Here is a 27,102-nt window from a genome sequence, read left to right on the forward strand (position 1 = left end):
GACCTAATGAAACACAGCCTGCATTTTAACAAGATCCCAGGTGATATATGTGTGCATTAGCGTTTGGGAAATATTGATTTAAACCATTGCAGGCGGTGGAAGATTTAGAAAGCTTCCTCTAAATCTCAAAGTTGTTGCTGTAGAGTAGGGGTGTCGAACTCAATCAGAGAAGGGGCCAAAATCTAAAATCCAGCCTAAATCGCGGGCCGAATGGTTTACTGAACAGTCATAAACTGTCATTGTGATGGAAACGCAGTGGAGTGCAGTGATGACAGCGCGGTGTGGGCCACATTGCAAGGCCTGGCGGGACGGATTTGGCCCGCGGGCCTTGTGTAGAGTTTCAAGCAGTGTTCCCCTGGTCTTAATTGCTCCTGCATCCCTGGTGTGTTTCCTTTTTCTTTTCACACCTTGATTATTTTTGTTTATTATAATTTTCCCATAATTGTGCTTTTGATAGACATCTATTTTACCGATCTTTTTGAAAACAAACTTTAAAATATTTTTTGCTACTATCTCATTAATTTAAGCTTTAGCTTAATTAGTTATTCTAATGGCTTTTGGTTCAGTTTTTGTCTAATTTAGAAATAAATATTGTGTTTTTTGTTTTTTTGTTTTTACATGAAAACATATAATATTATACTTTTTATTGAGTATAGCTTTTGCTGTGCTCCTTAAGTTTTGGCTAAACTTTTCTTTTTCATTTTTAAAAAAATTTTCCCTTTTCATCTAAATATAATCTAGCAAGTTATATTTTACCAGTTCAACTGGCTACACACCATGAAGAAAACACCCCCTTTATGAGCAGTTCAACCAGGTTTTATTTATTTATTTTTTTTATTTCATATCTTTCTAGCTGGCCTTCAAGATTTTATTTTTTCTTTGGATACTGTCTAGCATGTACTCTAAGATTGCAACATTCCATCTAAAGAAAATACATTTCCTCCCTGTATTCAGCATTATTTTTGTTCACCATCCCATTGCTTCTGTCCTGACACTAAGCTGAAGCGCATGAAGCCAAACCCTCCTTGACTTCCTCAGTGAACAGGATTCTTAATGTTTTCTAGGCCCAGGCACTTAAAATTGCCTCTTAGTCTCTGAGTTCTCAGCCATTTCATTTATGGTTTAGTTTTTTTCACTCATGAAACCCTGGTTCCTTTAAGATTTTGTTAATAGCATCCACATCCCTTCTGTGTTTGAGGCCCTAGTCAGTCTCCGAAATGCAAAGCTAGTTTGCCAGTCATTTATTTTAGTAGGTGATTACAGCGTCCTTGAGGCCATGGGTTTGGAGGTTGACTCTTAAAAACACGTGAAAAGGCTACATGAAGCTAACAGGCTAATTTTTACATAATTTTCTTTTTAAATCTTGCACTTCAAAACAGCATACAGAAATGCAGTCTGGGGCATCACAATGAGTACTATTACTGACACCTGGTGAGAGACCGGCTCTAAACTCTGTGGACTGTGTTAGCTGCTTTGTACTTCAGGGACCCGGCCAGCCGATCTAACTGACAAACACAATAAAACAAGCTGAGTTTGAACTAGCCACAAGTGCCTAAAAGGCCTGTACACTGGAGCTCTGCCTGCTCTAAGGATAGCCGTTATTGGAACAAAAGAGACTGTCTTACTTGTGATGTAATGCCTGGCCCACTGGCCTGCTTTAAGCCTTAGCTGTGCCAGTATAATGTCAAATGTCGCCAAGAGAGAACCACACAGACCATGATTACTAAGCCCCACATTCCCTCAACAATTTAAATCCAGCCACAGGGTGACAATAAAAGTCACAGAAAACCACTGAGATAAAAACCCAGGTGGCTTAGAGTTCCTCAGGCATCAGGGCTTTCAAACCATTTCCCTTTCTTGTGTTTCTATGCAGTGCACACATTGTGGCCCAGGGCTTGTCCCTCTGCATTTCTAGCCCATGCTTGCTAAATTAGAGCTAGAGAGGGCCAATCACTAACATTTCTCTTCATTTCCTTGAGCTTGGAAAAAAAAAAAAAAAAAAAAAAAAAGTACATACAGGATTTCAAACAGATGATGGCGGAAATACCTGCTTTTTATTGAGAGTGTTGAATCAGAGAATGTTGCTTGACCTATAGCCACTCTACCTCTCTCATATGTCCCACCCCCTCACCTGTGAATTTAAAGTATTTACTCATAACGCCAGGCCTTGTAAAGACAGAAACTTCCTTGTATACCTACTAACAGATGAGGAGAAAAGATGGGTGTCCTGAAGATTTTGCATTCTAAAACAAAGGAAAGAACTGAACTATTCATTTCGTGTCCTTCTTTTCGTGGTCAGGATCAAAGCAATTTTAACTTCCTTGGGAACGTATAGGTGAGGGGGCAGAGGAACCATCCTGAGAAAAGCGCTCCTTCTGCACTATGTTAATAGGAAGAGTGGGGCCAGGTAAGTCCCCCTCCTATTTTTATGATAGTGTACATATTATATAAAAGGCTCCTCATAACTGGTGAGGTACTTGGCTCAAATTGGGAATTGAGTTGAGAAACAAGAGTGTGACGTAATGCTGAACTTTAGTCGATTAGCAGATTTTTAGTAGCAGGAAAGACATTTTATTTTATTTAATTAATATATTTTTAAAATATATTTTATTGATTTTTTTTTAACAGAAAGATAGAGAGTTAGAAACATCGATGAGAGAGAATCATTGATCAGCTTTGCCTTTTGCACACCCTCTACTGGGGATGTGCCCGCAACCAAGGTACATGCCCTTTATGGGAATCAAACCTGGGACCTTTCAGTCTGCAGGCCTATGCTCTATCCACTGAGCCAAACCAGTTTCAGCAGGAAAGATGTTTTAGAGAGAGGAACAGTATTAGTTAGGAGAAGAGCTATACAATTGCAGGGTGTGTTCAGGAAACAATGAGGAGTCCAGTGTGACTAGGACCCTGGGGAAAGTGGCTAGAGATGAGGGTGGGAATTCATGCTGGACTAGGGGAGTCTATCCTATAGTGACTCATTTAAGATTTTAAGCAGGAAAATAATTTTGATATTTACATTTTTAGACACTAGTTCAATCAGTAGCTAAAATGATGAAGGAATAGCTTTGAAATATAGATGTGGAGCTCAGCCGACAAACTGGCGGTGTAGTCAAGAACTGTGAACAAATCTGTGCCTGAAACTGTAATAGAATTAAATAAAAGCTAGGAGTTAGGGAGTTCAAATATTTTAATTAGCGTGTCATATATGATTGGAGGAACTTTGCAAACTCAGAAAATCAGACTACAGAAATTCACAGGGTGGCATCTTTGACTTGTTGAGTTTCTACACTGCCACTCTCCATTTACCCTCTATCTAATCAGTCGCCCAGGCTATGGGATTTTTCTCTGCAATAACTTCCATGATTCACTTTTTCACTTCTCACCTCTCTTTACCTTTACAGGTTTCTTCTTACCTCACTCCTTGGTGATTATTGTCTGCACTAATCATTTGAGAATCTTAATGCCAACTAGGTTTGATTCTGTATTAATTTTAGGGATCAGATTCACGGTGCAATCTCCTTGGATCTGGTTGAGAGTTTATACAAACAAAGCCACATGAGCAAGGGCTGTTGGCTTCATTCAAGTATGTGCATGGATCGAGGATACAGGCAGGGCTTCTGACTCTCCTACAGATTGAACTTATCCATTTTGTCACAGTGAGATGTTGTGCCAAACATCTGGCTTACTGCATGGAAGCCCAGGGCTTAATGCACTTGAAGAAGCGGAATCCAGAGGCAGCAAAGGAAGAGCATAGACTCTCCTAACTTTTGACCTAAAATGACTTCCACTGACAACATTGCCCAATGAAAGTTATGCTCTTACCAATTTCACCAAATTGACTTATTTCTCTCTCTCCAAGGAGAGTAACAACTTATGGAGCAGAGTCTGAAACATTTTTTTTAAAAATATATTTTATTGATTTTGTACAGAGAGGAAGGGAGAGAGATAGAGTTAGAAACATCGATGAGAGAGAGTCATCGATCACCTGCCTCCTGCACACCCCCCACTGGGGACATGCCCGCAACCAAGGTACACGCCCCTGACCGGAATCAAACCGGGGACCCCGCAGTCCCCAAGCCGACGCTCTATCCACTGAGCCAAACCGGTCTCGGCTGAAACATTTCTAGTAACACCATCTTTCCTCTGTCCACAGATTGGAATAAGATTTTCTTAACTTTTGGCTGGGGAAATAATGTGGGGTAAGCAGGAATAGGGTATTCCACCACATTATTCATTTTATGTATTATTTTTGAATGTTTTAGGGTACACAGCTTTTATTTTTAGTTTGCAATCTCTCTGAAACCAGAGCCCATATATATGGCTTCCTTTCTTCTCACATCAATGGATATTCTGAGTAAGAATATTTAGAGTTAGTTGGAAATATGCAAAATGGGATGTCATATGGGAAAGGCTCACTGCTGCACAATAATTCTGTGTCTTTGCATCATTGTTATCAGTTTTCAGGGTTTTATGTTTTCATGGTCTTGTCTGATTGCTGGTCTCCTGCTTCCACATGTGCTGCTTGGTTGTTCATGCAATTAATTCAAGCCCTTGATATTTATTGGTTTTCACACACTCATAGCATTTGTGCATTTATTAGGTTTGATGGGAGCTGACAGCTAAGAAAAAGGTGCATAACCCATTCAAAAGTGTACATATTCATATTATGCACGCCTCTAAAATTCTTTGTAGTTACCTATCATTGAGGTTTTCTATCTTAGTCCAAGGTCCATGCATTGTTTTACATTCTCCTGAACCCCCTTCTTTTTTTCTTCTTTCGTTTCCCATATCCACCTTTCCATATTTCCCTAGAAATTTTAAATAATTCAATCTCATTTTGCTAAAAGGTTCAGCATTCCCCAGCTCCTTTTCCAAACATACACAAACAAATCCACTAAGGCACTCAGTAAACAACTACCAGGGAAAATGATCCACACTCTTTAGGAGCAATTATGATACAAATATCAGTTTCCCCTTCCATGTTAGACTTAGGATAATATCCATTAATTTCGTGTTGATTTTGTCTTATTTGAATAATAGAGGAATGAATATGAGATCTAAGAGATCTCAGTATTCACATCATAGCAGGCCTCTCAAAATATAGAATAAAAAAAAGTGAGTCAGAGAACAAATGAAAGTTTGCAGAATTTTATTTAGGGTTCTGGATTTTAAATGTATATCTCTGATAACAGTGTTTTATAAAAAACAAACTCAAAGAACCCCAAACCTTTTTGATATTGATTGGTCACATGCCTTTTTTTGCATACAGATACACAAGGCTACAACCAGAGACAAAAAACAAAACAAAAAAAAAAACTCTTTCACAGACAAGATCAACTATAAACCTTATTAAGTTAGCATTAAATATAATGAATGCCAGGTCTCTATAAACAGAAGTGACAAAACTATTGAGGCAGTGTGAATGCTGGGAATAGTAAATCTGTGGTCACTGTCCCTTTTGCTGATATGGGGCCCTGTCAGGGGCATAGATTCTTCTGGTAGTTATTTCATTAAAATAATCTCAATACCTTACAATTTCATTTTTTTAAAACTTGCATATTATTAATATTTCTATGTCATAAGTTCCTGGAATCAGTCATAGTACTATTTTTGCATGACAGCTATAAGACATATTACTGCATTTTCTATACTATATTAATCATTTCATAATTTTGGTAATACCAGGAAGTCTGCATTTTAAATAAGATACTTAGGTTACCCTGTGTAAGCATCATTAATCATTTCATTGTTAATGGCGTAATGCCAAATACTGGAAAAAAAGTTATTTTAAATGTCAGGTATGCAAGCATAGCAAACACTTGGAGACTCATTTTAAAAAATAATTACTTGCACTGAAATAGGGTAATAATAAGTGTCATTGAGATATATCATTGAGGATCTATCAGATTCATGACTGAAATCTCAAATCCTAGAAGATGTACTAAGAATCCTGTACTAGTTAAAAAGGGGGCCCAGGCAGTGGAAATATAAAAAGGCTGACATCTCATATGAGTTGCCACTGGACAATTCCTCCAAAGAGCAAAAGGTGAAGTTTCACTGGTAATAAAAATTAAAAGCTGCTATTGAATTCTGATGTTCAAATAATAGTACGTTGTTCAACCAGATAATCTGCCTGATCAAGTGGATAGAAGTGCACACACGCTCAACACTATGTTGTATGAGTATTTGTCATTGGAACCAAAATTTCAACCAATGTTCACACAGCAAAAGCCTTATGTAACCTGATGACTTTTAGATCTTGGTCTTGCCATTAAAATTACATGGGATGCCTTCAGTTGGCCTGACATTCAAATAAATCAGAATGTGATCCTGATTCCACATGCAGTCTTAGACTTGTTTGCTCTAAATTCTGATGGCAGGCTGCACCCCATTGGCCCATGCCTGAGTTGCTTAATGGGTCAAGAAAACTGACCCCTACTTTAAGGTAAGGGAACTAACTTATCTGTGCTCATTGTCATGGTGTCCTCAGCTATTTGGAATCTCAGGAATGGAAGGGTCTTTGAAATAATTAACATTCCCTCTTGCACCCTTGCCTTTCTTCAGGGTGCTGCTTCACCTTCATCTCTTCCAGAAAATTCTTATTAGTGCTTGTCTTCCCTCTACAAACTTGGATGTCATCTCTCTCTCCTCTAACCTTTCTTGGCATTTTTCCTGTGATTCCTCTACGTCACTTATCACTAACTACCTGGTAGCTATCACGTTCCTGTCTTACTTCTCAGCAGTGCAGTATGTTACTGGAATTATCTCTGCATGTCCTATAGAGCTTGTGCAGTGCCTGGTCCAGGGTAGGGCTCAATAAGTGTATTGGATAAATGATGAAATGCAATTCTACTGTAGAATCCATGGGTACAAAGAACACTGGATCTGGCAGAGCAGCTTATTTAAACTCTAAGGTTGGAGAAAATCTTGACTGACTAGCTTCTCTACCTCCCTGTGAAGTGATCTTCTAGACTCTCCTTGAATTCCTGCAATGATGGTGAACTCATTTCTTCCAGAGGGAGTCCATTCCATTTCAGACATCTCCAGTATGACTCTCTCTCTCCTGACGGTATTCAGATCCCAAGACTCAGATTTATTATCAGCCCAGCTAAGACTACTTTAACTTTATGCTAAAAATATTCTCTTGTTTTAATCAGTCTGAAGCCTGGAGCTGTCTACATTCTGCCTGACTTTGCTGGAATTATCTGCAGCTACTGTCTTTTAAATTGTTATTTCTTTCATGGAACCAGAGGGCTGGAAAAGATCTAGAGACTAACGAGTTCACACTACTTAACTTTCAGAGGATCAAACTGAGCCTCAAGAAGAGAAAAGGGGGCTTTAGTGGCTTAAGTTGAAGTCATTACTTGCACAGAGAGGAAGGTGCATTCTCAGCTTCTGGCCTGCTTAAAGGAGCCAGAAGATAGTTATTCCCACATATTCCACATAGGCAGTAACCCATATGCCACACCAGAAGCTTCACATTTTTGCAATGCAATATTAATGGCATGAACTAACCATGAGCATAAAATACTGTCTTCCTCCTCTCAACCCCTTGCATGCTCACTTGCTGGCATATCACCCATGACCAGGCAATTGTTGGTCTTCTGTCAACTGATTGAGGAGTGATGTTGAGTGGGTATTAATTGTTATGAAGAGCAGAGACTCATAAAGAGAACATGCTTGAGCAATAAATTTAATGATATAATTTTTAGCTATGAGGCAGTTTGCTTCTCAAAAAGGGATAATTTGTTATAATGCAAAGTAGCATTTAACGTTATCCACTGAATTGCATTTGGGTTTAGCACAGGAAACAGATGATATTTGGTCTGAAAACACTCAGTAAATTTACTTTTTTTGTACAGATTATTGCTTATTTTTTAAATTTTTATGTCCTGCTATGCCAGGGAATGACAGTTATATTAAATTATATAACTAACAATAGTAAATTGTGGAAATAAGTGGTTTGAGTTGAAAGGTGGTTCTATTTATGAAAAATATGCTCCAAAAAGTTGATATTGTACATGTTTTGACTTTGTTCTAAAACTAAAATAAAGACAATCTGTAGAATAATCTGCTAAATTTTAGGGAGACTTTTGCCTAGCACTGGTTTTCCAAAATAAATTTGATTTTATTATTTTCTTCATCTTGCTGACATGCCATTTCAGACATTTCAGAGAAACTCTTTATGATTCTTGAGCTATCAAGAACTTTTCTGCTTCTATAGTTTCCTCATTATGGAATGCCCAAAGAACTGATTTGAATTCATGAATTGGTAAAGTTCAAACCTGATTATGTCAGTTTTTATCAAATGACAATCTGTCCTGATTACCCAGTCTGAATGAAAAAATCCTACAGCATATTACTTAGTCCTCCATTTAGCATTTATAGCAGCAGCATTTTATATTGGTCTATTGAACTTAATTTTTGTGACTTTTCAATTGACTATGCACTATCCTTTCCTTTTTTAAATAAATATAGGCCTGATGCACCTGATGCATGAAATTTATGCAAAGGGCTCGGTCCTTGGAGCTCTTGAAGCCCTGGCTGCCTTGGCTGGCCCTCATAGTACTGGATTCGTCCAGAAGGTCCTCCGGATGTTCATCCAGAAGGATGTCGGGAGGGTTGTTCTGCTGTTTGGTCTAATTAGCATATTAGCTCTTTATTATATAGAATTGTATACAGGATGGGGCAAAATTAGGTTTATAGTTGTGAGTACTACAAATACAGACTTTATTTTTGTATTACTATTTATTAATTGTATTATTTTCCATGTGAACAACTGTAAACCTATTTTTGTACTACCCTGTATAGTTTGGTCACAGAATATGACTTTTAAAAAGATTTACAAAGTGATGTGAAATAATTATTTTGGTTTTTAAGGTCTTCTCTCACATAATTTAATACTATTTTATACATCTTTGCTGGACTTTTTTTTGAATACTGTTATAAATTCAACTTTGCTCTTGACCATAGTATCTCTGAATCTTCCAAGACTTAGTTCATTATTTTTTCTCTCTAACTTGCATCCTCATTATTTCTTCCTCCAGTGAACATAATAATGCTCTCTGCCCATTAAAAAAAAATCCTCTAGTAGCTCCCTGTCTCATCTCCTCTCTCTCTTTTCATTTATGGCAGACAATTTGGACATAATAGTCTGCACTTCTGTCTCTTTCCTCTTCCTTCTCAGTCAGTCACTTTCCAGCCTGCTGTGACTTGGTTCACTGCCACCATCACTGAATTAAAGCCAAGACTCATTTTTCAAAGTTCAAAGTCGATGCTTTTGGATTATAGAACATTGTTGATAATGATCCTATCTAATAAAGAGAGAATATGCAAATTGACTGTCACACCATCACAAATATGGTAGCACCTATAGCAGAGGTGGGGTTTCCATTACACAAGATGGCTATACACACAGTGGATGCAGGGTTTCCGTAACACAAGATGGCTACACATACAGCTGAGGCCAAATTCCCATAATGAGTCTTAATGAGCAATCAGCAGGAACCTGAGGCTGCATGGGGCTGGGCTGGGTCAGGGGACCTGAGGCTGGGCCCCCCACCCAATGGGGCTTGATAAGGGTGGGTACAGCCAGGTCTGGATCTTGCCCAATGGGGGTAGGGTCATCTGGGTCTGGGTCTCACACAATTTTGAGGTGCCACAGCTGGGCAGGGATTTGACTCTGGGTCCCACAGTACACCCCAGACTCTGACAGGAGGAAGATTTTCATATACATTTTACTTCTTTCATCTCTGACACTTCTATTATTGAGAAAGGGCAAATAGCAATATTAAAATATTTCTTCTAATTAATCTTCTTTTAATGTGCATGATTTTCATGCACTGGGCCACTGGTAATACATAACAGCCTTAATAATTATAATGTAGTAAGAGAATAGAAGTGATAATATTTGCCATTGGTATTTTTTTGTATAGTGCCATTCTATCCTATCTAATAAAAGAGTAATGTGCAAATTGACCATCACTCTATCACACAAGATGGCCGCCCTGATGTGGTCAAGATGGCTTCCCCCATGTGGACACAAGATGGCTGCCACAAGATGGCTGGCAGGAGAGGGCAGTTATGGGTGGTCAGACCTGCAGGGGAAGGCAGTTAGGGATGACCGGGCCAGCAGAGGAGCACAGTTGGTGGGGTACCAGGCCTGCAGGGGAGGGCAGTTGAGAGAAACCAGGCCAGTAGGAGAGGGCAGTTGAGGGGACTAGGCATGAAGGCGAGTGGTTAGGGGGTAATCAGGCTGGCAGGCAGAAGCAGTTAGGGGCAATTAGGCAGGCAGGAAGGTGAGCAGTTGAGAGCCAGCAGTCCTGGATTGTGACTGGATGTCCAACTTCCCATTTAAGCCCGATCCCAGATTGGGCCTAAACGAGCAGTTGGATATCCCTTGTGGGGTCCCATATTGGAGATGTTGTAGGCTGACCTGAGGGACAAACCCCCATGCACAAATTTTGTGCACTGGGCCTCTAGTACTATTATATTTTTCAAACCAAATATTATTTTCATAAATGAGATGACATATTTCATTGTTCAAGTTCATGGTATATAAGTCCTAAAGGGAATTCTGCTTAATGTGACAGTTCAAACTCTTGATCTCCCTTAAATTTTGGACTCTGAATCTCCTCTGATTTTTGTCCCTATCCAGCCTTTTTATTTTATTTTATATTTACAAGTTTCTTTTCCACCACACATATCCTCAATCTAGCTCCTTCCCAGGGTCCTGTCATTGGTTCTCTTCTCCCTCTTTCTGTCTTTTCTTGTATAATTTCACCCACTCCCATAGCATTCATTAGTTGTCATTCATCATACTGACTTCTTTATATTCAGGACCTACCATGATATTTGCTTCTTATCTAGTTGAATGATAAAGGAATGAATGAATGGATGAGCCAAAAGCTTGTGTCTACCAAATTCATATTCCTAAGCACAGCCCATGAGAGAATAAAACAGTCATATCTTTACTGGTTGGTGTGCAGGCATCTCAGCTCAATATTACAAAAATGAACTTTTCATCCCAAACTTCCTCCTCCTTCTATCTAGCTGATCTGGGTTCAAAGCACCATCCTTCATTTATTTGCTCATTACAGAAACCTGCAGTCACAGAACTCTTTCTCATGCCAGCCTCAGGAACAAGTAATCAAAATCTGCCAACACAGATTCCTTGCATTCAGTTCTCTGGCGCCCTATCCTCTGATGCTCTCCTTTCTGGAGTGCCCATGTTGGTGATTTGATTGACTCTTCTAGAAGGAGTAGAATAACATATAAATTTTACCTTTCCTGGGGAACATTGCGTTACTATTTTTCCATGTGAAGAAAAATAAATATAGTTTGGCAGTTTATGTTTTTAAATAACAAAAAAAGAGAGTGATAGAAGTATCTACTTTTTGCTTTTTCCTTTTTTTTTTTTTTTTTTTTTTTTTAACACTTTTAGGTGTATAAAATAATGAAAGAAAAACTTGGAAGAAACTAAAATATTCAGCTGAAAGTTAATTAGGTACTTTGGCACTTATTTGAGACTTTTAAAATTTTCATTTCAAGTGTTTATAGAAACATGGCTGAGAATAATGAACTGTGCATTTCATTAAAGGCTTAACTGGCATTTTAAGCATCTAGTTTTCTGTCATTTCAGTCTTCCCAAATGAAGTCGCATTCAGTTCTCACTGCAAAGGTCCACGTACAGCTTCTGCGATGTCCTTCTGGGATGACTGTCCTTTTGGAGTGCTGGCATAGGCTGGAGGGAACAAAATAAATGTAATATTAGAACAGAACTTTTATACCAAATGTGGTGACATTGGCAGTTACCATTTCCCCCCATAACGATAGGGTACATCTAGAGTCATTGGAAAGCCTACTTAATAGACATTACTTGGAACTTTAATGAAACTTGTAGCTGGCAGTGTCACTTTTAAATTGTCAGAGCCCTTCATGCATTGGCCAGGCAGGAGGTCATGCTCCCTTCTAATGTAGATGAGAAAACAGCTCTGCTCTCCTGCTTCACCTTGGGATGTCCCAGCCTCAGAATTCCTTGTAGTGTCAACTAAGGCTTCCACCGAGACAGCATCACAGCTTGACATCCCTCTCTGCTCTGTCTTGCTTCTTTTTTTCCTTTTCCTTTCACAGGTGTAGATTTACAAAGCATTTTGTGATAAACATCCAGCATGTTAATCTCCAGCAGAGTCTGCTTCCAAGGAAATGCAACCTGCAATACATAAAAGTTTGATGCAGCTTTGTCAGAGTAGCATGGCACAAATGTGAATGCTGTGGGGCTTTCCAACGTGCAGGAAATTCATACAGGTTACCAAGTAAATTCATTCCTCCATTCTGGCAACAGTTATACATCAAGCACTCACGGGCATACAGGGATGAATAAGACATGATGCCTCACCTCTGGTGAGGGAGATGGGCACACACACATGTTCACAGTACAACATAATACATGGTGTAGCAGAGAGCTCTGCCACAGTGCTCCTGAAGACTTCGCAGGAGAAAACATGTGATCTGGAAAATTAAAGGATAAAGAGGGGAAAGAGAATTCTAGGCAGGAGAAGCTGCATGTGAAAAGGCTTTAAGGCAAGCAGGAAATGGCATGTGTAAGAAATAGCTTCAGTTGGCAGCTGTGTAAGATGTCTAGCGGGGACATAGGACCCAGGCTGGGATGGGGGATGAAGGAAGACAGGAAGTCATGAAAAATCATCCTGGCAAAGTAGTTTGGGGCCAGAGCTAAAGAAGGAGTGGTTGCCTAGTAATATGTGCAATGAGGAATAAGGAAAGATACCTAAAGACTGATATTTCCTACAGGGAGTGTTGAGGCAGAGAAGTTAGTGAAAAACACTGAAGTGCCATCAACATTGTAAAGGAAACCTAGGAGAGCATTGCTGTAAAAGGTGGGAGAGAAGGGAACTTCAGAAAAGCTATGGTCAATACTATTACATGCTCCAGACATGATCCATGGGCCAAGACGTCAAAACAAGTCACATTGCCCCTGGCAGATGAGAAAGCATGGTGGTATATTCATTGATAGAATTCATGCAAGAAAAAGGACAAATCTTGAAAAACACAACGTTGAGTGATAAAAGGCAGATGAACTACAAAGGCATTTAAGTAAACCCATAGTGCTATGGGATACTTGCTTTGGTGATAAACATATAAAAGAAAGCTAGAAGAACAAGTTAGGATAGTGGTTATGTTGAAAACGCAGAGGGGCAATGACTTGAGGTGAGCTTGAGGAGAGATGCCAGGGTGTGGTACTGTTCTCTTTCTTGACCTGAGTGATGTTTTTTATGGGTATTTTCCTTGGGAGAAATCTGTGCATTTCTGTTTTGTAGGCTTTTCTGTAAAACAGTTTATATCTCACAAGAGGTAGGGTTAAACAATAAGCAAGTGGAATGATTTTTTTTTCAGAGTCATGATGGCTTTAGGAGAGTAGTTCAGGAGAGTGGTGGGCAGTGAAGGTCTGTCTTGCTGGGTTGAGGAACTAAAGGAACAGACCCTGGAGATGTGGATGATCTCTTTCATGTATTGGTGGGAAAGAGAATTTGATAGTCAGGCTTTTTGAAGTAAGTAACCTTTAAATTAGTTATACTCCTGAGCCTAATACCTTTAGTTAGACAAGAACTGAACAAAACCTTGTAATCAATAGTTTAAAAGTCATGGTGACAAACAAACAACAACAAGGACCACCGCCTCATGGTAAACTCCTCCCCTCCAACTTGGTATTTGAAGAATCTTGTACGTAGTTATTACTTAATATAAACCTAATTAATGATTCATAGAAACTTGAAGTTATAAAGAGAACTATTTACCGAAACCGGTTTGGCTCAGTGGATAGAGTGTCCGCCTGCGGACTGAAAGGTCCCGGGTTCGATTCTGGTTAAGGGCATTTGCCTTGGTTGCGAGCACATTCCCAGTAGGGGGTGGGCAAGAGGCAGCTGATCGATGATTCTCTCTCATGGATGTTTCTAACTCTCTATCCCTCTCTCTTCCTCTCTGTAAAAAAATCAATAAAATATATATATTTTTAAAAAAGAACTATTTGATAAAAAACACATGAGTAAACTATTTAAAAGGGCAAGCAACTTACAAATGTACATCATCAATAAGTAGATTTTCAGAGGTTTGAATCGTTGGTATATTATTATTTTTAGCACCATTATGATATTTGTCTATTGTAATATTTCTGATACAACAGATTGCAATATTATTTAATTCATGAGAGCCAGAACTTTTTGAAGTCTGCACAAATGTGACTCTTTTTATTAGTAGAGTTTGAAATGTTCAGAATTAGAGAGGACTTTAGCAATATCTTGCTCAGTTTGCTTGCTTGACAGATTGAGACTCTGAGGTCTGCGAGGCTGAATGTCAGCACCCAGGGTGCATAGTGACTGGAGTGCTCGGCAAAGACTCAGGTCTCTCGTCTCTCAGTCCAATGATAATTTCTCCACAGCACCCTTAAGCAATAGCTTATACATAAAATCTTCCTGCAACAAAAGATTCCAGACAGGCTGTAGGGTTTTGTTTTAATGGAATTTGGCCTGTACCAAATAACAAAATGTTCTGAGGAAATTGTTTTCTTTCAAGTCCTAGTTTTATAAGATTTAATACTTGCTTAGTGTTATTTGTATTGGGTCCTGGGGTAGTATCATTTATTTTAGGGAGAACTTGTTTCTTTTTTGGAATGTGATTGGAAAATGACTTGATTAATGGAAACTCATGGTGAATGCAACTCCTAATGCAAACCTAAGTTTTGAGACTGAAGGTCAGCTGCATAATCTTGTCGGCTCCCATTACAATATGAGCACAGTTATGTTGCCTCATTACAGAACCTCAGATATTTTTGTGGATGGCCAGTGTTCCCGCCCTCCTGGTAGAGGGAGGAACAAAATCCCTGACTGATTAAGTTGTGAGTCCAGGGCTGTATTCTCACACAAGCCATGCCCTTCAGGGAGCTTATTCTTAGTCTGCCCTTATTTCAGTTACGTAAAAATTATCCTCCTTGAACAGTAGTGTCCCTTGTGAGATACTATAGGATAAAGGAAAAGATTTTTCAATTTAGTTCTCATCTGGATTTTTTTATTTTTTTAACCATTGAGCTGTCATAGGGCTGTGACCCTCAAAATTAGAAGTATTTTATATTTAGGCAGAGCCTGCAGACCTTTAGTCATTGACTTTCTTATTGACACTCAATAAACTCTTCTAGTTTATTACCTCACTAAGTCACTTTTATCATCTGTAACTTTCAACTCACTTAAATCTAGTCATCCTTGGCCAGCCAGTGAGGCTCAGTGATTGAGCATCTACCCATGAACCAAAAGGTCATGGTTTCGATTCCCTGTTAGGGCACATGCTCAAGTTGTGGGCTCTATCCCCAGTAGGGATCATTCAGGAGACAGCTATTTGATGTTTCTCTCTCATTGATGTTTCCATCTCTTTACTCCCTTTCCTTCCTCTATCTTTAAAAACCAACAAAAATGTATTTTAAAAAATTCTAACAATCCTTGTGGGGTTATTACTTAACATATAAAAACTAACTCCTCTACTAGGTCCTTTGTCTACTAGTGCTTGCTAGGTGCCTTTACTTGGATTCATTGAATTTGTAATTTTTCCTTTGCTGCCATTCCAACAGTGTCTTGTCCCTGTCACCAGGAGGATGACATTCTATAGTTCCTTCTATTCCTCCTCTTTTAGAATTAAAAAGCCTCAGCACATTCTTAAAATGTATTTTCTGCATATATCTCTCTATATAAAAGGCTAAGCAACTATCACATCTGAAACAACTGAACAAATGACTGAACAGGCTGTCTGGGGTGACCAGGCTGGCAGGGGGTTAGTGAGGAATGACCAAACAACTGAGCAGCAAGCTGCATGGGGCTACCAGGCCCACAAGAGGGCAGTTGGGGATGACTAGACCAGCGGGGGAGGGAAGAAGTAAGGGTCAACCAGGCCGATGTGGGGGCACTAAAGGGTGACCAGGCCAGCGGGAGGGGCAGTTGGGGGTGACCAGGCCTGTAGGGGGCCAGTTAGGTGCAATCAGGCAGGTGAGCAGTTAGGAGCCAGTGGTCCTAGATTGTGAGAGGGATGTCTGACTGCCTAAACTGGCAGTCAGACATCCCCCAAGGAGTCCAAGGTTGGAGAGGGTGCAGGCTGGGCTGAGGGGACCTCCTCTTCACAAATTTTGTTCATCAGGCCTCTAGTTTATTTTGAATAGTATTATTCTTCTGAGACAAAAATAATAGAACTATAGTAAAGTAATATAACTATTCAAGCAAAATTTAGTAGCATCCTAGCTTAAACACATTTCTTGTTGTCAGTTTGTACATAGTTTTTATCTTGCTTTAATATTCACTTACCTACAATGCTTCTGGGTGCTGTAAAAGAGCCCCAGGACTCAACTAGGCTGAGACCACTCACAGGCTTTTAGCAGACAGCTGCACCTTTGCCTTCTATTGCCTAAGGTGGACCTTCTTGCTGGAGCCTTCACCCTTCAACTTTGAAATGGAACTGAAATTGTCCAAAATTCTGAGCACCCCGGGAACTCACGGAGCCCCCTTCAGTGATTGTTGATTTTGTTCCCTTTAATCACCTCTCAATTTCATTTGTCTTACAAAACAATAGATGTTTACACATTTGACAGGTAGGATTTGGGAAAATGGATAAAGTATATCCGTGCAACCAGTGAGGCCTGTTTTCCAACCCTCTTACCTAAGAACCTCATTTCCAAATCAAGAAATCAGGACTTGGTTATCTGAGTGACTATTTTACACACATATGCCTTCTTATAAGTTTTCTCCTTGATTTTATAATTACTGGTTCAGAATCATAAGATGTCTTACTTATGTAATTGTTTACTTATCAATATATTGGCTGGCATTAATTACGTTTTCTGCTATTTAATTTGCTTTCTTCATTTTATGCTACAGTTCCCTGACTTTCAGAGAGCTTTACATTTTTCAAGTGCTTTCAAATATATTTATACATATATTTATGTATATGAATATATATTAGTATGCATTATAATTATATTATGTATTATATTACATTATACTATGACTATTGATATTATATTATGACTATTCTTCATATAATGAATGCTTTCGTTAATTGCATTAATATTGTGAAATAGATAAGGCAGACTTTACAAATGTGGTAATTGAGAGTCGGTGAAGTTATATGATAAATAGCAATTTTCATACTAAAATATGGGTGTTAAATGTGGGTAATATTCAAAACTCAGAGTACGTCCATCATCTTCTACGAGAATGTCCTCCCCCAAATCCCAAAGATGACATGTGCTTCCCCTTTGTGTTACCTAGTTACTTCTCTCTGCCAATCATGAGATGACCCATTGTCCAAGGCTCAGTTCAAGCCCACCTTCTTTTTGAAAGCTATCATCGACAAAGCCAGTCTGGAGTTATTTTTCTATAAATGCTTGTTACTTATGCCATTTGTTTTTTGTTTACTCATGCTGCTTCATTTCAATATTTGACTATGCCAAATTAGATATTTAGAAATAAAGAATAAAACATGGGCTTTAGAGCCACTTTGACTTGAGCTCAAAACATGTAAAGCAAATGTTAAATGATTCTAAAAATTAAAACAGATGATGAAGTAATGATTGTAGGAAGGATTTACATGAGATAGGGTGGTGATGGAAGGTTGCTCTGATGAAGTTAATACTTTACCTGAGACCTGATTGGTGTGTAGAACCAACCCTGTAAAGACCTAATGAGGAGCTCTCCAGGTGGACTTGAAAGTGTGTGGTCCCTGTGGTTCAAGACAGGTTGGTTTACTAGAAGAACAGAAGGAAGGCCATTATGGCCGGGTCATGGTTAGCAGGGCTGTGGTCATACTGGTAGAGGTGATATTGCTGAGGAGGAGGGATCAAATCATCTAAGGCTGTTAGCTGTGATAAAGAGTTTGGATTTTATTCTAACTGCTATAAGAAGGCAATGAAGGCCGAAACCGGTTTGACTCAATGGATAGAGCGTCAGCTTGGGGACTGAAGGATCCCGGGTTCGATTCCAGTCAAGGACATGTACCTTGGTTACAGGCATATCCCCAATAAGGGGTGTGCAAGAGGCAGCTGATCGATGACTCTCTCTCACCGATGTTTCAACTCTCTATTTCTCTCCCTTCCTCTTTGTAAAAAATCAATAAAATATATATATTTAAAAAAAAAAGAGAAGGCAATGAAGGCCTGGCCAGTTTTTCTCAATGGTTAGAGCATCGGCTCTCATAATGAAGGGTCACAGGTTCAATTCCTGGTCAAGGGCACATACCTCCCTTGCAGATTCAATTCCACCTTTCTTCACCTCCCCTGTCAGGGGGACACAATCAATATGTGTCTTTCTCATCGATATTTCTTTCCCTCCCTTCCACTTTCTCTTAAAAAATCAATGAGAAAAATATCATTATGCCTCAGGTGAGGGAAAAAAGGAAGCAATGGAGAGAACCACAAGGCTCCCTTACATTTGGGGGTGCTGAATGGGTTGATGCAGAGAAGCACTTAGCACACTTCTTGGTAGTTAAGTGTCCAACACACTTTCATTCTACTTTCATATATACATTTTATGATTATAACTACACTGTAAGCTCCTCAGATTCAGGGACTACATGCCATACTATTATGCGCCAGGCACAATATGACACAGGAAACTTGATAAGGGTTTGTAAGATGTGAGTGTCAGCCTAATGTGCCACTTGCTAACAGCCTTCCATGTAGGCTGTTCTGAGTAATCCAACCAAACTGCCTGATTCTGCCTGTGCAACATCAGCTTATACACATGAGGCGATCTGGTGAGTTCTGTGATAATGACTCCTGTATAGTGGGGAATGCAAACGTGTACCCTTCTCACCTCAATCTATATTTAATTTCCATCCTGGAAAAACACTGACTTTAATGTAATCATCTAACACAAAAGAGAGGGATAACAACATGAGTATAAGGGACAGAGAATCCATTTAGCATTTTAGAAAGGGATACCTCCAGGAAAGGCTTTTTAGTTGCCACCCCACCTGCTTTTCAGAGAAGCAGAGCTAGTGAGTTCTTTATTGGGGTATGTACTGTTATTAGGACCTTGAAGATTTCTTTTTGGAAATGACAAAGCCTTTGAATTTTTCTGTTTCAGAACATGAATTCTTTTTCTTTCGGACAGAATAGAAATCCCTCCACCTGACAAAGATTTCTTTTTGAAGGACATCTTCCCAGGAGTCATTTGTCACTTTTCTATGCATCGGAAGTGGGAAGAGTCTTACGCTTTTCTTTTGTATGTTTGCATTCAGATCACTCACTCAGGGACATGCACTGGTTCTTAAACTGTCTGCTGTTTGGAATTAGAGACACCCTCTTGGGTTTTATGCAACTGCAAAACTGAGCCAATTTCATTCTCTCCTGAATTGGTGGCCCTTTTTGTTGCTTCTCCTCATTTTCTTCATAGAAGGTCACCTTCAGATGATTTATAGGTGAACTGGCTTCAGCCTCAGGCATTTAAACACACTAGTTTGATTTTCATCCATCTAGCTGGCTTTGGAAATAATAGAGAGGATGAAACTTTAATAAGGTAAAGGCAAACTATTATTTGATGATATTCTTATTTCATCTCCATAGGTCTTTGAGATCCATCTTTCTTTTTGACAAAAACATCAAATAAAATCCAATTGCAAGATAGGGGCAAAAGCATGAAGTCTAAAACTTTTATTCCTTTGATTTGCTCAGGCTCTGTTTTAAGTGAGACTTTTGTGTTCTAACCCAAATTGAAACTTCTTGAGGGCACAGACTTCTATAGGTGCCCAAACCTTGTCAGATATTCAACACATACATATTATATTAAATAGAATATTTTGGGTGGCTAGACTTCTATTAATGTTTAATGATTCTCTCGTGGAGCTTAAAACCTTGCCATATCACACTTGTGACAGTGACTAAACTATATTTAACTTCTGAGCCCTTGAATCTGACTCAATGCAAGAAAAGATAGTGCCTTATCTTAACGCTAACTATTGTACAATGTGCATTTGTGTTGTTCATTCAAACCCTCCAGAGGAAATCATATGCACTCTTTAAAAAAAGAAAACATGGAAGGAAAGAACTCAAATGAAGATAAGTTAATTTCCTTCTCTCTCTTAACTCTGTGAAACACAGAAAATCATTCTTTGAAGTTTTTTAGTCACACTCAAAGGGGAAGTGGTAACCTTGTTTGGATGTCTAGAACATAGATTTTTTTTTGCTATGTTTTTGCAATAAACCTTATAAAAACAAATGACACTTTTCAGAGTAAGGTCTTATGAAAATAAAAATATGTGATTCATTTTTTTTTCAGGTTTATTGTGAGAAATATGACAGCAAACCATTAACTTGTAGCCATCTTATATAATAAAAGGACAATATGCAAATTGACCCTAACGGTGGAACAATGGGAAACAACCAGTAGCTATGACACGCACTAACAATCAGGGGCAGATGCTCAATGCAGGAGCTTCTCTCTAGTGGTCAGTGTGCTCCCACAGGGGGAGCTTTACTCAGCCACAAGCCAGGCCCATGGCTGCAAATGCAATGGTGGTGGCAGGAGCCTCTCCTGCTTCCTCAGCAGTACTAAGGCTGTTGGCCTAAGCCATTAGTTGGACATCTCTTGAGGGCTCCCGGGCTGCCAGGGGATGTCTTACTGCCAGCTTAGGCCCAATCCCCTGGGGTGTGGACCTAAACCAGCAGGTGGACATCCTCTGAAGGATCCTGAGCTGCCAGAGGGATGTCTGACTACAAGCTTGGGTCCGATCTCCTGGGGAGTTGGCCTAAGCTGGCAGGTGGACATCTTTTGAGGTGTCCTGGACTGTAAGAGGGTGCAGGCCAGGCTGAGGGACCACCCTTCCCCCTGCCCCAGTGCATGCACTAGGCCTCTAGTCCTGTATAATAGAAGTGTAATATGCAAATTGACCCAATGGTGGAATGACCGGTTACTATGACACTCACTGAACCCCAGGGGGCAGACACTCAATGCAGGAGCTACCCCCTGGTGGTCAGTGTGTTCCCACAGGCACTGCTCAGCCAGAAGCAGGGCTCATGGCTGGTGAGCCCAATCGTGGTCGTGGGAGCCTCTCCCATCTCTGCTGCAGGTGGGCAGTAAGGAGCAAGGGGTCCTGGACTGTGAGAACCCCAGACTGTGAGAGGGAACAGGCTGGGCTGAAAGAGCCCTTCTCCCTCATGCATAAATCTTGTGCAACAAGCCTCTAGTTTCTCATAAAAATGGGAAAGAGCTGGTCTGGGGCAGGTGTTTGAGCTGTTAGTTCTGAATTCTCTGCACTGAGAAATGCTTTCTATTGAGCATGATTTCTTGCTATAAGTCTCAAAACTTAAGCTATGTACTCCACCCAAATCTTAGCTACCTTAGTAAAATTTTGGAACTATATGTATGAACTCCTCTTAAAGAATTATTACATGTTGTCAACATGTTGGAACTGAAAGGATAGAGGTAGAGGATGTAAACTTACACCGTGAACTGATGCAGACTCTGCTGATTAATTTTACTGCCTCAGAATTTGGAAAAGAAGATCTTTTTTAATAAGAATAGCTTTGTTGCCAAAGCCAGTTTGGCTCAATGGATAGAGTGTTGGCCTGTGGACTAAAGTGTTTTTGATTTCAGTTCGATTTCGGTCAGGGGCATGTACCTTGGTTGTGGCACATACCCAGTAGGGAGTGTGTGAGAGGCAGTTGATGTTTCTCTCTCATCAATGTTTCTAACTCTCTGTCCCTCTCTCTTCCTCTCTGTGAAAAATCAATAAAATATGTTAAAAAAAAAAGAAAAAAAAGAACAGTTATGCTGTTAGGAACATTGTTTTAAGTTTTAACTATAATGATTGTGTAAGGGCAAAAGTGTCTCTAAATAATGAAGTTTGAATCTGGTATTCTTGTATGTTGGTGGAAAATTGTTTTTCTACCAGAAATTGAAAAACAACCTGGCATATGTATTAAAATAAAATTATCCTATCTAATAAATGAGTTATATGCAAATTAACTGTCACTCCATGACAAAAATGGCAGTGCCCATAGCCACAATATGGCGGTGCCAGTCCTCTCAGCTCGCTGGAGTCCCCCAGTCTCAGGGAGGGCTGCCGCTGACACCCTGAAGAGTAAGCAGCCTGGCTGAATGCTGCCCAGAGGCCCTCCTGACCACTTTTATAAGAAACAACAAATTCACTCCCCACGGCTGATCCCCTGCCAGCGCTGGCAGCCTGAGCTGGGGTCTCAGCCTGTGAGGGCGCCGCATCCCTGCCAGCGATCCCCTGCCAGCACCAGCAGCCTGCAGTCTCAACTACTGAGCTATACCAGCCAGGTAGATATGGAGGAATCTTTTTTGTTGTTGTTGTTGTTTGTTTAAATATATCTTATTGATTTTTTTACAGAAAGGGAGGGAAAGGGATAGAGAGCTAGAAATATCTATGAGAGAGAAACATTGATCAGCTGCCTCTTGCACACTTACCACTGGGTATGTGCCTGCAACCAAGGTACATGCCCTTGATCAGAATCGAACCTGGGACCCTTGAGTCTGCAGGCCATTGCTCCATCCACCTAGTCAAACCAGTTATGGCTGACCAATATGTTAAAGATAAAACCCTATCTAATAAAGAGGGAATATTCAAGGGAGGGCATTTGTGGGTGACCAGGTTGTCAGGGGAAAGCAGTTGGGGAATTTTGGACTGGCAGGCCTGTAGCACCAAGTGATTCTCCTTCTTTTGCCCCAATAACTTCTGTATGTTTCCGATGGCAGATCTTCCATTTTATTTAGGGAGCTCTTCCTGAGGTTTTCATAATACAATAAGCGGGGTAGCAATTTTGCAGCTTGCTATTCCACTACACAATTGTGCTTCCAGTCCCTGCTGTCTTTGATCTTGATGTTCTTCTTGGATTCCAAGAGGAATATTCACTCCGTTAGCAGCCTCCTCTTATGCCTTTTCAGTGCTATGGGTCCAGCTCTCTTTGGTTGTACCATCAATCTGATCCCATCTGCCTGTACCTTCTAGAAATTCCCCCAAATGTTCTGGTCTGCAGCTGGCACCCTTCCCAGGTTTCTAGTGCTACCATGGAATCATTCTGATTTTTAAAATATCTTGTGTTATTTTAGTGGCATCATTGGATGTAGGAAAGATTGATATATTATTCAGATATCCATCATAAAGCAGAAAAACTCAGTTTTTAGTATTAACAAAAAAATTTCCCCCAAGGAATCAGCATAGTTTGTTTTAAAAAACTAATCATTTTTCTTTTAGTTTAAGCTTTAAATAACTGTTTCAACATGTTAAGTGTCAGGTTCCATGTCACATGCTTTGCAAGCATTTTTATTTATCTTCATAAACATAGAAATTAAATATCACTTTCCTATTTTACAGATTAAAAAACAAATGTCCCAGGAATTTAAGCTAGTAAGTGATTTTAATAAACACTATGCTCCCCAAAGCTATATTTAAAATGAACAAACAAACAAACAAACTGATTTAAATGTACACTGGAGACTTTATAGCATAATTTAAAATTCTAAGTTTCATTGTTTTTTAATTTGGGTCAAGACTACATATATATATATATATATATATATATATATATATATATATATATATAAAAAATATTTTTTTCATTGTAGGTTTTAAGAATATATTAAATATTTGCATTGATTTTGGAAGAGATAGACTCTAAATACACTGAATATTTAATATTCCAGATTATATTATTATTTTTTTCATCTACTTGGAGACAGTGTTCACTATAGTGCATTAATAAATGTGTATATATGTATCAATATATCACTTGCTGGCTACAATTATTTCCATGATCTAAATATCAGCTATATCCATTTCTGTCTATTTTTGTGGCATAAGGATTGGCCACATTATAATAAAAATTTCTGGAAAAAAACCCTACATACCACAACACACCTTAACAGTTAAATGAAAATATTCATGAATAGTGGTGAAACTGAGAGCATTTTTGGTCCTCCTTAACCTTAAATACCTGCTTATCTTTTAAACAAATCATCACTGGTCATTTATAATTTAGAGAGTCTAGTCAGATGCACTTCTTCAGCTTGCATTAATGACCACAGAACTCTAGGGAGAGAAAAATTGCTTAGATTTCTTGATATAAGAAAAAATCTAAGAATCCAGTTCATTATTTAAACTAAAAGGTAAAACTATTATTGATGTGAGCAAAGTTATATTAAAAATATAATATAATGACATCATTTAAGTGATAAAAAAAGTGCTTTAGATCCTGGCTCTGGCTGCTCCTTGGAGGCCGGGGCCAGGCCGTGCCTCTAAGACACGTTCCCCAGTCTTCCGGAGCCGCTGGATGTGGGTGCGCGGTCCTTGTGGGTGTCATGACCACTCGCGGAGGGAAAGGCGGAAGTGGAGCAGAAGAAGAAGCGGACCTTCCGCAAGTTCACCTACCGCGGCGTGGATCTGGATCAACTGCTTGACATGTCATATGAGCAGTTGATGCAGCTGTACAGTGCCCGGCAGCGGCGGCGGCTAAACCGGGGCCTGCGGAGGAAGCAGCATTCGCTTCTGAAGCGCCTGCGCAAGGCCAAAAAGGAGGCCCCGCCCATGGAGAAGCCAGAGGTGGTGAAGACACACCTGCGGGACATGATCATCCTGCCAGAGATGGTGGGCAGCATGGTGGGCGTCTACAATGGCAAGACCTTCAATCAGGTGGAAATCAAGCCTGAGATGATTGGCCACTACCTGGGTGAGTTCTCCATCACCTACAAGCCCGTGAAGCACGGCAGGCCTGGCATTGGAGCCACCCACTCCTCCCGCTTCATCCCTCTCAAGTAGTTAATAAAAAGCGGACTTACCTCAAAAAAAAAAAAAAAAAAAAAAAAAAAAAAAAAAAAAAGTGCTTTAATGTTGGCATTTGAGCTTTAAGAATGCTCCACACTAGTTTTTATATTTCTTCTGTAACTTGCCTTTGGTAATTTTCACTTAACAAATCCTAAAATTAGACTAGCTATTGTTATCATCTTCTATAAGAAAGAAAGGGTTATAAAAATACAGCTTTATCACTCTCATCCCTGAAACAGTTAACTTTATTTTAACTGATATTTGTCACTTGAGGCAATTAAATATGCACACACAATGTTTTCTGTATCTTAATTCAGTTATTATATGTGATTTTATTTTCTCTACTTACTGGCTATTTACAAAAAAAAGTATTGTGGTATAGCTAGTATTAGGCCATGGGGATAATTTTTCCTCCCTCCCTCCATTTCTTCTTTCCTTCCTCCCTCCCTCCCTTCCACCTTCCTGCTTTCCTCCCTTTCTTCCTGTAGTCCTCCCTCCCTCCTTCCCTTTCTTTCTTTCCTCATCCAACTCCTTTCTTCTTCCTTTCTTTCCCTCTCTTCTCATCTATCCTTCTCTTCTCTCTTTTCACTATTGTATTTTCTTTCTTGCTGTCACCATTTTATTATTAGACTAGAGGCCTGTTGCATGATATTCATGCAAGAATAGGTCCCTGGCTTCACTGCCAGCTGCCCAGGAGCCAGAAAGTCTCCGCTCCCCACCCCAGCTGCCCAGGAGCCTGCATATCCCTGTTCCTGAGCTGCCTGGAGCCAGCAAGTCCTCCCTTCTGTCTGGGGCACCATTCCAGTAGCTCCCTCCGAGGCCCCTTTTCCCTCACAGCAGGCTTCACAGGGCTCTGCGCCTGAGTATGCAAATTAAGCCCCATCTTTGTTGGGTTAATTTGCATACTCACTCTGATTGGCAGTTGGTGTAGCAGAGTGATGGTTAATTTGCATGTTTTTCTTTTATTAGGTAAGATTGAATTAAAAATAAAAAGTTTCAGTCTATATTTTAAATATATCTGAGGTGAAGGCGATACATTTATTTTTTTTTATCACATTTAGTAGTTTCTACAAGCAATTAGGCTGTTTTATTCTGCCGTCCCCCCCATTTATCCATTTTGAATTTCTATTTATATGATTGCTTATCATACTTGCTTATGTTTCCAGTTTTTTTTCTGATTCACTTATTCAGACTCTTGATTAGCAGTAAATTACTTTCATTTTAGCACCTGGTTCTTGAAGGAAGCAGGCTATTCTGAAAATTTTTTAAATGTTATAATGGAAATCAAAACATTATGTGAAAGTTAACTCATGATTTAATTCAGCTACTGAGAGTACTTGTCATAGCCTCTCCAAGTTCAGATTGTTTTCTCATCAGATTTGTTTTTAATTTTATATTTTTTAATTCTGAAGAAGAGATAAATTCCTATCCACTTCTAGTTACTTTATAGCCAGAAATGAGAAAAAAAATAATGTTTATTTAAAAAAAGTTGCTCCTGTTATTTTTGTGTAGATCCGTAGGAAGGCTTCTCATAGCAGAGGGATTCAAAGGTGACCCAAATTGGGGAAACCAAATTCAATTTAATGGAGCCTGAATTGAATGCAGATATAATTGTATTTGAAGCACCACTTGACATAAAAGACATTCTTGACAATGAGTGTTTGTTTTTTATTGTAAGCATGGTTTACATTCACTATAAAAAATATCTAAAATAAAGGGAAATATAAAGGCAAGAATTATAGCTCATCACTAAGAGCTATATACACTAACTTTTTGGATATATATTGCTTTTCTATATCTTTTTGGCACACGAGTGTTTGTACACAAATATAAACATATTATCTAACATGTGCATGTGGTTTAACCTTGACATTTTTCTTATCAGTTTTATTGGATCAAATTGAAGCTGAGTTTATTTTTTAAAATGACTTAAATGGCATCACAATATTCTCTGAAATTACCTTATCTCATACTTATCTATTATAGAAGAGTGTTAAAAATCCCTGAGTATTCCTCTAAGTCTCCCATTAGTTGTATAATATCACTTTAATTTTTAATCATTACTGGAGTGGAGATAGAGTCCCCTATGTGTTTGGTTATTAAAAATCCTAATTTTACTTCTTAATTTGGGAAGCTCTGCTAAACTTTATTACTGAAAAAAGCTTTGCTCTCTCTCTGAAGAAACTGCTTTTAAATTTGCTCTTATCAACCTGTTTTTAGGTATCACACTAATGCTATAGTGTGTAGTCCAGTTGCCTAAGCCACTCT

At 39.2% G+C, this 27,102-nt stretch overlaps 2 protein-coding genes across 4 annotated transcripts in view; both read left to right on the plus strand.

Annotated features, from left to right (window-relative positions):
- The window catches only part of GRM1 (glutamate metabotropic receptor 1), a 276,789-nt gene that overhangs the window by 42,044 nt on the left and 207,643 nt on the right, over positions 1-27,102 (plus strand). The window lies entirely within an intron of this gene.
- On the plus strand, positions 24,379-24,880 carry LOC118705703 (40S ribosomal protein S15; the record flags this gene model as incomplete). The annotated part of the gene is made up of 1 exon (XM_036414739.2): positions 24,379-24,880. A coding segment is annotated over one exon (450 nt), but the record flags the coding sequence as incomplete, so codon positions are not given.

This window comes from Pipistrellus kuhlii, unplaced genomic scaffold, assembly GCF_014108245.1.
Source record: "Pipistrellus kuhlii isolate mPipKuh1 unplaced genomic scaffold, mPipKuh1.p scaffold_m20_p_5, whole genome shotgun sequence".
Taxonomy (NCBI): Eukaryota; Metazoa; Chordata; class Mammalia; order Chiroptera; family Vespertilionidae; genus Pipistrellus; species Pipistrellus kuhlii.